This window comes from Pteronotus mesoamericanus, unplaced genomic scaffold (assembly GCF_021234165.1).
Source record: "Pteronotus mesoamericanus isolate MK-2021 breed Mesoamerican mustached bat unplaced genomic scaffold, CSHL_Meso_final contig_100, whole genome shotgun sequence".
NCBI classification, from domain to species: Eukaryota; Metazoa; Chordata; class Mammalia; order Chiroptera; family Mormoopidae; genus Pteronotus; species Pteronotus mesoamericanus.
The window spans coordinates 13,976,445-13,988,842 of NW_026554999.1; the positions used below are offsets into that span (position 1 = coordinate 13,976,445).

General features: G+C 35.3%; 1 protein-coding gene across 4 annotated transcripts in view; it reads left to right on the top strand.

Annotated features, from left to right (window-relative positions):
* The window catches only part of KLHDC1 (kelch domain containing 1), an 85,714-nt gene that overhangs the window by 54,038 nt on the left and 19,278 nt on the right, over positions 1–12,398 (top strand). For all 4 annotated transcript variants that reach the window (XM_054593605.1, XM_054593750.1, XM_054593673.1 and 1 more), the window contains 3 exons: positions 1,392–1,504; positions 4,633–4,705; positions 10,769–10,853. In XM_054593605.1, coding sequence (XP_054449580.1) covers positions 1,392–1,504; positions 4,633–4,705; positions 10,769–10,853 — 271 coding nt within the window. The remainder of the gene's footprint in view (positions 1–1,391; positions 1,505–4,632; positions 4,706–10,768; positions 10,854–12,398) is intronic.

The window sequence follows — 12,398 nt, forward strand, 5'->3', positions numbered from 1 at the left end:
TTTCATAAAAATGTTCAACTTCATAGATTAAGAAATAAATCGAAATAAAATTAGTTTTCGCTTATCAGATAAAAGCAAATACAAATGAACAGTACCTGCTAGCCTGCAATAACATAATTAGTGGAAGTATTGGTATAAATTTTCTATAATTAGTGGAAAATTGGTGCAAATTTTGGAAGATATTCTGGTAATATATTTATAAAATGGAATTTCTACTCTGATCCAGAATTTCTCTGAAGCCAAGAATTGGACAAGTATATCTGTTTGTGTGTGTGTGTGCGTGTGCGTGCGTGCATTGCGCACACACAAAGATATTTGTTGCACCGTTATTTATAGAAACAAAAAAACGTGAGAACAGCCTTCGTGCCCACAAGTAGCAGTTGTTTAAATCACAGTACATAGCCCAGAGGGCTAAGATGCTTCCATTACCAAAGGGAGCTACTTCATGGAAATATTCTACAACATACTAGATGAATGAAAAAAAATACAGAATGGAATATATGATCCCACTTATATATTTTAATAAATATTTATGTGTACATTAAAGCCTGGAAAGATATATATCAAATTATTATTTCTTATTGCTCGAGGACGGGGTTATATAACTCGTTAAAAATATTTTTGTGGCTGTTGAATATTTCCTAACCAAAATGTTTTTTATAGTCAATAAAAATATTTCCAGTTTGGAAAAACTTCTATATTCTACAAATGGCCCATATCATTCTGGAGCATTCCAGAATGCTGGAGAATGGTGCCTTCTCACCCCTTAAGTTAGTGAAAGCACTTTTGTGCTTACGTTTTTACTTCTGTTTTTGTCTTTTAAGGAATAAAAACAGTATTTGTTTGAACTTTTTAAAGTTTTTTTTTTTTCCTGGATCTGAAATGGCTTGTATGGTTTAATTTTGAAGCTAGAGTAGCTAGCATTTTCAGATGAAGATAATGCTGTGGGAAATTCTACAATAAACAGACCAAAGTAGAAACAGCAGCGAAATCCCATAATAGCATTGAGGAAATCTGCTGAAAACACAAAATTAAATATGAAACAACAGCTAAGAGTTATAGACATGAAAATAATTACGTTGAAAAACTTAAGGATGTTTTACTGATCAACCAACAAGAATGATACTGAATACGCATTGTGAATTAACTGGGAATTGATTTTTAATCTGTGTTCTGTGACCAGGTAGAATAGACACTAACTAGAAAAATTGTTTAAACTCAACTAATAATTTAAGAATGTTTTTAAAATCTTACATAAAATTTTACTAATCCTACCTACATGAAAATTTAAAATAGTGAGAGCAATTGTTCCCTTTAAGAGCTGAGGTGATTGAAAACCTTTTATTTTAACTCACACAGGACCTAGATTTTATATTTTTCCCTTACCACAGGATTCCTATTAACGGAGAAAACCCTAAACATCGGTCATGGCATACTTTAACACCAATAGCTGATGACAAGCTTTTCCTATTTGGTGGACTAAGTGCGGACAATATTCCATTAAGTAAGTGAATTCATATTCGGCCTACAATTAATATCTCACTTTTTTCTTTTTTAAACATTTTTCAAAACATTATTCTTCATTCTTTATTTATTTTTAATTGCATTTATTGGAGTGACTAGTTCACAAAACCATACAGGTTTCAAGTGTACAACTCACTAACACATCATTTGCACACTGCATTGTGCGCCCATCACCGCAAGAAATGTCTCTTTCTTTCCCCATTTTCCTCCTCTTTTTTCTCCTCAACCTAGTCCCCAGCCCCCTTAACAGCTGGCTGTCACCGCACTGTTGTCTGTGTCTCTGTGTTACGGCTCTATGTTTTTTGGCTAATCCCTTCATCTTCTTTCATCCAGTCCCCCAACATCCATCCCCTTTGACAGCTTTCAATCTGTTGCATGTATCCATGCCCCTGTTTCTATTTTGTTCACCAGTTTATTACACTTATTAGATTCCACATATAAGTGAGATCATATGGTATTTGTCTTTCTCTCACTGGCTTATTTCACTTAGCATAATAATCTTCATGTCCATCCAGGCTGTCCCAAATGATAAGATTTCCTTCACTTTTTTTTTCATTATTCAAATACATTTGTCTGCGTTTTCCGGCTACCACTTGCCCCTGCCCCGCCCACCCCCACCTCTCACCCTTAATCCTTCTCCACTTTGGCTTTGTCCCTGGGTCCATTATCTGTGTTCCTTGACTTGACCCCTCCCTTTCTTTGCCCCATTAACCCCTTCCTTCCTCCCCTCTTGTTATTGTCAGTTTGTGTTTTCTTTCAGTGTTGCTGGGTATATTTTTCTTGCTTGTTTGTTTTGTTGATTAGGTTCCACTTATAGGTGAGATCATATGGTATTTGTCTTTCACCAACTGGTTTAATTTGCTTATTTATCATTATGCTCTCCAGTTCCATCCATACTGTCATGAAAGATAGTAGCTCTTCCTTTCTTTCTGCTGCGCAGTATTCCATTGTGTAAATGTACTGCAGTTCTATGATCCACTCATTTATTAATGGGCACTCAGGCTGCTCCCAATATTTGGTAAATAATGCTGCTATGAACATTGGGGTGCATAGGTCCTTTTGGATTGGTGATTCAGGATTCTTAGGGTATAGCCTCAGCAGTGGGATTGCTGAATCAAAAGACAGTTCCATCTTTAGTTTTTTTGAGGAAATTCCATACTCTTTTCCACAGTGGCTGCACCAGTCTGCATTCCTACCAACAGTACACTAAGGCTTCCTTTTCTCCACAACCTTGCCAGCACTTGTTGTTTGTTGATTTATTAATGATGGCCATTCTGACTGGTGTGAAGCGGTATCTCACTGTGGTTTTAATTTGCATCTCTCTAGTGGCTAGTGTTGTTGAGCATTTTTTTCATGTGTCTATCGGACCTCTCTCTGTATATCCTCCTTGGAGAAGTGTCTGTTCAGGTCCTTTGCCCATTTTTTAATGGGATTGCTTGTCTTCCTGGTCTGGAGTCATGTGAGTTCTTTATGCATTTTGGAGATCAATCTGTTGTCCGAGGTATCATTGGCAAATATGTTTTCCCATATGGTTGATTCCCTTTCTATTTTGCTGGTGTTTTCTTTAGCCTTTTTTTCTTAGTTGTATTTTATATTTAAAAAGTATCTACCTTTGTTTTGATTTTATGGTTTACCTCTATTTAATCCACAACTATATGTTTGCATTGAAAATTAGAAGTGGAAGACCGCTTTGCTTCTGTACCCTTGGTTCTCCTTGTTCTCCTGTTTCCGAGGTGTAGAGAGAAGGATGGGTGATTGAACTAGGCAAATTAAAGCCTCTTTCAACTGTAATAGTATATGATTCCATGTCCTCCTGACTTATGATCTAGATGCTTATAGTGTAGGCTGGAATGGGGATTAGAAGAGCAGCCTTTTTCAGAATGCTCTGGAAATATAAGGTGGGAAGACCTGTTGCCTCTCTTTTTGTTCCTAAATTAGAGAAGAAAGGGTTTAGCTAGAATTTTTTTTTTTAACTCCTGTCATTGCTGATCCTAGTGGCTATGGGTTTTGCAATGCAGTTTTTCTTCCAGCAGTAAAATTATGCCATTAGGATAGATAAACGACCAAGAATACTTTCTTCTTAGTTTGACATACTAAGTATTTTATATTTTCTTAACTCGAAAGTTTTCTATGGCTAGAGATTTCATTAAGAGAACTTTTATAGCATTAAAGCCATTTCTATAATCTTAGATATGATCTGGAAAAAACACTTTTTTTCAACAAAAATTTATTGAGCATCAGCAGATGTATCTGGCAACCTGCTGGCTAACAAACTCCAGAGGTTTGTTGGAAATAGCAGTTCCTAGTAGGAGATATTAATTATTGAAGAATATTATGCTTCTTCAATTTCTGGGAGTTTTAATTAAGAGATTTGGAATCTAATAAAAAACTAACATTATTCATTTTACTAGGGGTTGTTTAATATATCTATGAGCACTACTGTTTTTAATTCCTAATTGCTGATTTTGGTCATTGACCTATGGGGAATTAAGTATCCTAATTCTTAAAAGTTTTCTTTTTGAATTTTTATTTTTAATTAACTTATTTTTCAATTACAGTTGATATACAATATTGTATTAGTTTTAGGTATACAAAAAGTGATCACCATGATAAGTCTAGTACCCATCACAAATGTTCTCTTAGTCCAGTCAGTTTCTCCTTTTATAGATTAAGTTTAGGATATGGTCATATCTGTTTTAGATAATACTAAGAAATAATTTTTTGTTTTGTTGACAGTAATAATGGTGTAGTTGTATGACAGTAGTGTTGTAGATATATAAAAATTTTCCTTTTTTAAAAGCAGTGCTTACTGAAATATGCATGGGGAAATGATAGGAGATTTAGAATTTGCTTTAAAATAACTTAGCAGCAACAATAATAAAAAGAGATAAATGGAGTACATGTGACAAAATCTTTATAGTTGAATCTGGCATATGTGTGGGTTCAATGTCATGTTCACTCTCCTTTTATATATCTCTGAAATTTTTATGAGAAAATATGCATGCACAATAGATTGTTGCACAAATATAGCATGATAAATTTGGAAAAAAATTAAAATTTTACCCCAAAGAACATAATCTTAATTTTTGAACTGTCTTAACATTGCAGGTGATGGTTGGATTCATAATGTCCTAACAAATTGTTGGAAACAATTGACACATTTACCTAAAACAAGACCCAGGTAAGTCTACAAGTTGATAAATAACAGTAAAATAGTTAAGAATTTTTAAAATATTAAAATATAGTACCTTATTTATAGTGTTTGCTATTAAAACCATAAATCACCAGGAAAGATGTATTTTCAAATAAGCTTGATGTTACCTAAATAATTTAATGATCCATTTATATGTGTTAGAAATGATCTGTTCAGTTTCTACCCATATTTGCATATTTGAAACTATTGTTCCTTTAGGTAAATGCATAATATTGCCTGATAAATATGAAAAGGTTAAGAAATTGATAGTAACATATAATTTTACTATTTTTAATAAGTAGGCATGAATGGGGTTAGCTTTAGTAGTAGTTATTTGTTTATGGAAGAGGTTTAGAGCAGTTTAATGGGGAAATTGCTTTAATGTTGATCAAATAGATGGCAGATTATTATTTTTCTTTATTAACTTATATTGTATCCATTTCTCTGAGCTTTTTGAAAAAGAAAACATTAGTTATTTATGGTATTTATAGAGTACAATTTTCTGCAAAAATTATAGAAACAGTGTACTATTAGGCTACAAAGAAAACCACTTTAGTACTGTAATTCTTATTTTTTCTAATTTGATTGAGTTGTATAATAAAGATATATTCATAGGAAATTCAGATTTGGCACACTAAATTATTATACTTAGTAATGGATTTTGTTCTTTTTCATGACATGTATTTTAGATTTTTTACTCTAATGTGAATCAACTTAATGACATGAATTTCAGTAATATAATATATGATAAGTAACTTACTTGAGAAAAAGACATGAAAATATTTATATGTATACATATCATTGTATATACCTATATTAATGTGTGATATATTTAGAGTTTATCATAATTATATGTATGATTCTTATATTTTCATGTATAAAAATTCATTTGAATGTATTATTTTAGTAATTCTGCATCTTTTGTATGATATATATTTTAATTTAAAGAGTTTTATATTAAGATATAGGAACCCAGAGTTCTAGTCCTTGCTCAGCTACTACTTAGCATTTTGGCTTTGGGAAAGTCACTTATGAAACTGAGCATCAATTTTTGTCATCTGTGGAATGAGGGAGTTGGACTAGATAAGCTCTTCATTCTCTTCCAGTTGTTTGATTGTATGAATGCATTAATTATAGACCAAAGTGGTAGTAAGACTGTTTAATTTTAAATTGCTATTTTATATTTAAACCCTTAATGAGTAATTGAAGCAGCACAGCTATGATCAATAATATACAAGTTAGAACTGAGCTATGTAAAGAGATTTTTTTTTAATTCAACTAATATGCCATCTAAATAATATGCTTTATTAGAATGTTTAGGTGATAAGTTTAGAGCAGCTGTGAGAGGACATAAACTATCAGTCTGTAGAAAAAAACATCAGGTTGCAAGCTAGATGTCACCAAATCAAGGCAGGAAAGGCTTTCCAGTGTTCTTCGAAGATGAAGTCCAGGCCAGAGTTTCCATAAGGCAGATAAGACAGAGGCAGATCTATCTTCAGGTATGAGGTGAGGAGGAGAACAGGTGGGATACAGTTTAGTGTAAGGAGAACATAAATGTGTGTGTATATATACTAATTTTTTATGAAAATGAGAATTTACTTAACATCTAAATGAATTTTGTGCAAACCTTTCCAAGCTGTAATTTTAAATACAAGCTGCCCAATTCTCCTCTTGTAATTCTACAGCAGGTTTCTCAACCTTGATGCTATTGACATTTTGGACCAAATTATTTTTTGTGAGGGGCATCCTGTGCTTTGGACAATGTTTAATAACATCTCTGTCTTTAACCCACTGGATGCCAGTAGTACTGCCCCCTGTCAACCTGGAGTTAATGACAATCAAAAATATTCCAGATATTGTCAAATGTCCCCTTGGGGACAGAATTGGTCCTGGTTGAGAACCACTGTTCTACAGTGTTGCATCCTCTTCTAAAGGTCTCACTTAGATAAAATAATACCTGGTTGAAAAGCCATCTATATATCCATATCTGATTATCTGTATAGGTGGCTGTCAGCAAAGAACTTTCCTAAATGTTTGTAAAAGATGTCAGTAAGGGTTGATCTATAGAGCCTTAGGTACTGCTGTATCCCATGAGCATTGCCAAGTTTACCTGACCTTCTCTCCAATGAGTTAAGCTGTTGCTTCCCAAATATGAGGACTCCATAATATTCTATCTCTTCTGCCCAATCCCTCTTCTTGTTCCAATCTCCAACCCCAAAACACAACCTAGGCGTTGCTGAAGATTTATATGACATTATGGCCTGACATACAAGTTGGAGAATTGGGCGAATATTTCCCAAACAAAGTCTCTAATGACTCAGTTCTATCCTGGGTCTGAAATGCATATGTCATTGAATGTGTCATAATTGTTTGAGGAAATGATTTGACTTGACAAGTTGTACATAATCCCACTGTTTGCACTTGTGGAAGTTAAATAAAAGGGTTAATGTACTAAAAATAAGTTATGTGGTAATAAAATAAGTGATAATATGTAATTGTTTGGGGAATTTGTTGTTTTAACAATTTGGTCTGTTAAGAGAACTAATCAAAGTACTCTCAGAATCAAAGCTATGACTTTGTAAACCCTCAGTTTATCTTTTAAAATTGAGAAATTTACGTGTACTTTTTATTCTGATAGTTCAAGCCATCAGAAATATTGAACTTTTTAAAACCATAAAAGTATTCTTTGTAAATAATGTGAAACTGGAGATGGATATGTACTATCAGACCATTTTCAAAACAATGTTAGATGCTCTACTCCTTTATGAAATAATTATTTGATCACTGAATATATTATGGTGGCATTTTGTGTTTACTTTTGTTAATCAAAAGTTTTTGATCACCTACTGGATACAGAACACCATAATAGCCATTTTTAAAGAAAAGCATAAAATTAGATTACCCAAGTTCCAGCGATGTGCTGGTAAACAGTTAACACTGCTGTCCAGGAAAAACAAAATTTAAAAAAGCCTAATATGTTGCATTTGCTGATTTCCACCATGGCCAGTTTCAAGCTATCAACATGTTGTCACTGAACATGGAGTTGGATAGAGATACACTATTGGCTATAACTGCCCAATAAACTGGTTCCAGCCCACCACAACATCAATTTTTTACCTTAAGGATCTTTTTGTGGAGAGTTAAAGACACATGCATCAAAAAATTAAAGCAGTATATAGAGCAGTTTATCTTCAACTGTAAGTTAGATTATAAAATGAGCACATAAACGTTGAAAGGTGCTGAACAGAGAAGGTAGTTTGGGAGGCATTTGGGGATTTTTAAAAATATATTTTATTGATTATGCTATTACAGTTGTCCTGATTTTTTCCCCCTTTGTCACCCTCCACCCAGTGCCCCTGACTCCCTCAGGCAAACCCCACACCACTGTTCATGTCCATGGCTCATGAGTATAAGTTCTTTGGCTGCTCCATTTCCTATACTGTACCGTACATCCCCATGGCTATTCTATAACTACCTATATGTACTTCTTAATCCCCTCACCTCTACATTCATCTTCCCCTTCCCATCCCATCCGGCAACCTTCCAGTAACCAACTTCTTTTCTCGTACTGCTTTTAAGTGTCTCTCTTTATCTTTGATCTTTGGCCTTTTAATAATGTTGTGTCTTGGAGTGGGCCTCTTTGCATCCATCTTGTTTGGGACTCTCTCTGCTCCCTGGACTTGCATGTCTTCCCTATTTCCTTCACCAAAATAGGGAAGTTTTCTTTTACTGTTTTTTCAGATAGGTTTCCAATTTCTTGCTCTTTCTCTTCTCCTTCTGGTACTCCTTCATAGTGATGAGGCAAATGTTGTACCTATTAAAGTTGTCCCAGAGCCTGTTTATACTACCCTCATTTTTTTGGATTCTTTTTTCTTCTTATTCTGCATGCTTGTTTTTTGCTTCCTTATGTTCCAAATCATTGATTTGATTCTCTGCTTCATCCATTCAACTGTTGTTTCCCTGTAAATTGTTCTTTATTTCAATTAGTGTATCTTTCATTTATGACTAGGTCTTTTTTATGTTGCTGCAGTCTACGCTAAATTCCTTGAGTATCCTTGTAACCAGTGTTTTGAACTCTGCATCTCATAGATTGCTTATCTCCATTTTGTATAGTTCTCTTTCTGGAGTTTTGATCTGCTCTTTCATGTGGGCCATGTTTCTTTGCCTCCTCACTTTGGCAGCCTCCCTGGCTGGGTTTGTTTTAGGTAGAACTGCTTTAAGTCTGTGTCTTGGTAGTGTGGCCTAATGTAGTAGGTTTCCTATAGGGACCAGTGGCACAGCCTCCCCCATCATCCAGGCTGGGTACTCGAGGTATGTCCTTTGTGTGGGCTGAGTACACCCTCCTCTTGTAGTTGAGCCTGGGTTGTTATTGGCAGATCAATGGGAGGGATTTACCCAGGCCAGTCAGCAGTAAGAATTGATGGTGACCACTGACCACCAATCTTTACCTTCTGTGGAGGATCAGCTGTGCAGGAGCAGGGTGGTGGTGCTGTGATGTGGTCTCTTACTATCCTGGCTCTGGGGTTTCCCAGGTGGTGCAGGCCACGGTCAGCCCTCACCTGTGTTTTGCCCAGGGTCACCATGCCTGAGCTGCAAAGCAATCTGAGATGGCCGCTGCTTGTTCTGGGTTTGGAGATTCCCAGGTGAAGCCAAGCTGTGACTCTAATCTGGCTGCTGCTGGGGCTCACTGAAGCCAGCTGTTGCTTGTTTGATAGGATTTGGTAGCCAAGACCAGTCATTCTTATGGAAAAGCAGCTTGGATGGGCCCCTAAATTGGGTGGGGTAGAGCCTCTGTGGATCTCCAGAGTGGCACAACCTATTAGACAGGTTGATGGAATCTCAGATATGACAGCAGCCTATAGGCTCTTTGGTGGGGAGGGCTCAGCAGAGGACAATGGCCTCTGCTTGCCTTGATGCCACATGCTTCAGTCTCCCCCTGTATACCACTGTGCCCTTTAGGCTGCCACCTTGGTGCTGGAGCTTAGAGGGAGGGAGTCTGAGTAGGTGAGTCCATGTATAGGTTCCCCAAGAGGAACTGCTTAGGGCTCCAGCAGCCTTCTCCAGCAACTCAATCCCTGCTGGTTTCACAGCCAGATGTTGTGGGCAGTTATCTTCCTGGCACTGGAATCCTGAGCTGGGGGGCCTGGTATGTGTTTAGGACTCCTTGCTCCATTTGGGGATTTTGAGCCTGTTTTTGTTTGTTTGTTTGTTTGTTTGTTTGTTTTTTAAGGCCCTGGGAGAATGACTTCTCATTCTAAGACTTGGAAACAGGGGAACAAAAGCCTAGAGTCAGATGTAAGCTTTACTGTTTGGAAAAGCAAATAAATGAAGCTGACTGAAATAGAGGGTTCATTTGGGGAAAAGCAAGAATTAATTTAAGTTTTATGGGAAACAGAAATAGTTGTTGGTCATAAATAGAGGATAAGAAAAATGGCACAGGTGCTTCTTGATCAGGAATTGTCCATGGTTAAAAACAATATTGGAAAAATATTATTTATCAACATTACAGACAGAAAAATGAGGAACATATGTGGTATTCTGTACCCAGAGTGATAAGTAGTATAACAATGTAAATGAAAAGAAAATGCCAAATTGTATTTGTCAGGTGATCAGGGAAGAGAGAACAGGAAAGAGTAAAAAATAATGAAGATGCAACATGGCAGATAGTAATAAGAAAAGTGGGAAAGGTATTTATTTCTACTGATCAGCTCTTTTTAAAAGTATTTTATTTTGTGATAAATTATGTCAATATCTATGAAATAAAGAGATTAGAAAAAGTTATGGGATAAAATGGGAGTTATTGGGGGTCATTTCCTTAACTGAAATGATATGATTTAACGAACTCTAAAATCTAATTCTCTGTTGATTCTAGAGGGATTTTAAAATCTGTCCTCTTTGAGGATATGCCAAAGTTTGGAGTTTGATATTGCCTCTTTTGAAATAGATTACATTTTAGAGTGTGCAATTGAAGATTGATTTATATGTGATATATATTCCTTGATAGTTTATTCCTTGACAGTATTTCACTCTGTTTATGCTTTCCAATCATAGATTATGGCACACGGCCTGTTTGGGAAAAGAAAATGAAATAATGGTATTCGGTGGGAGCAAAGATGATTTACTTTCCTTGGATACAGTAAGAAAATTTTATATCTAAACATTTCCTCTGACTAATTGTGTTATTCAGCCTAAATGGTTGTTCAATAAGAATGTTAATATTCCCACATTGCAAAATATGAAAAGGCATGAAATGTTTCTCTGTGGTGTGACTAATCTTCAGAGTAAGTGGTTTTTGTGAAGTAATTCAGGATATCTTAGGTTTACAAATCAAAACAAAGGATGGTTTTTCCTTTTCTCTTTGAGCGTCCTCATAGTATGGGTGTTTATAATTTTATTGATTTAAAATATTTGTAAGTAATATTTGATACATAAAAAGAATATATATAATGTATATGTAAACTTAGTGTAATCATAAGTGATTATGAAATTTGCTACCTAACAATAAGTAGAACATCATTAATGCTAACTTTTTTCCTCAAGAGGAAACTACTTTGAAATGCTTATAGTGTATTTTTTTTTTTATTATACGCATCTTTTGCCACTGCTTCACCCTTGTTTTACATTTGCGTTGGAAGCATTCCAGTTTTAAAATCTGATAAAACTAAGATCAAAGGAATAAATGAGTAGCATTTGGAGGGTATTGTTCTTTCACTCCTAGGACCTTAGGATATTCAGAGCAGGGTGGCCGTCCTCCTGTTCTGTATGTGATGGGACAGGAATTCAGGACTGGTCGCTCTGGTTTGCATGAACACTTAGGCATAGCAGGACTGTGCCTTCAGGGAGGGGTTGGGTACAACAAGCCATGGTCCAGCCAAGGGGGCGCCTGTTCTCTTTCATTTCTTCAGGCATAGTTACTTCCAGAGTTGTTCCTGCAGAGCAGCCTGGCAAACCCTGAAATGGGTACCTTCTCTCCAGGGAACTGGTTTATTTCACAGTTCTGAGGCCTTGAATTTAAGTGTTACATATCCTGAAAGTTTCAGAGCTTTCTTTGGCTGATGCAGTACTTCAATGAAAGATGAAAACCACAACTTTGCATTTAATTAAAAAGAAAATTTAATGGTTTGTCTTCTTTTTCTGGGCACAAGAAATCTTAATTTAGGATGCAAATTTTATCATTAAAATAGGAATTCTGATTAAAATCATGGTCATGAATTATGAAATTCTAAAAAGCTATTTGAAAGAATTAGAGAAATTCTCTGCTGATTCTTTCACATTAATTTTTAGATGAGAAAATCATATTCAGCAAATCAACTGGATCTGTGATTTTCAAATTAAGAATTCCCAGGAAATCCTGGGACCCCCTGGAAAATTGAGATGGGGTAATGAGAACATTTAAAATAAGAGTAATTTAAATGAAAAAAGTTCTAAAAAAAAAAAGTTTGAAAACCACCACATTGTCATTTTGAACTTACTGTTCTAAGAGAAAAACATGTTTCTGATTTTTAAATTTACAATTATATATATAGACTGTGGTTAGGTAAAAATTGGGTCACTGAAAAAATGGTAACCACATTTCTAAAATTTGTGTGGATGTAGGTATGTATATGTTTGTGTATGCATGTGTATATGTGTGTCCATAGCTAGAGAAAGATTTATTTGCTGTTTTATATAATCTCTTTTA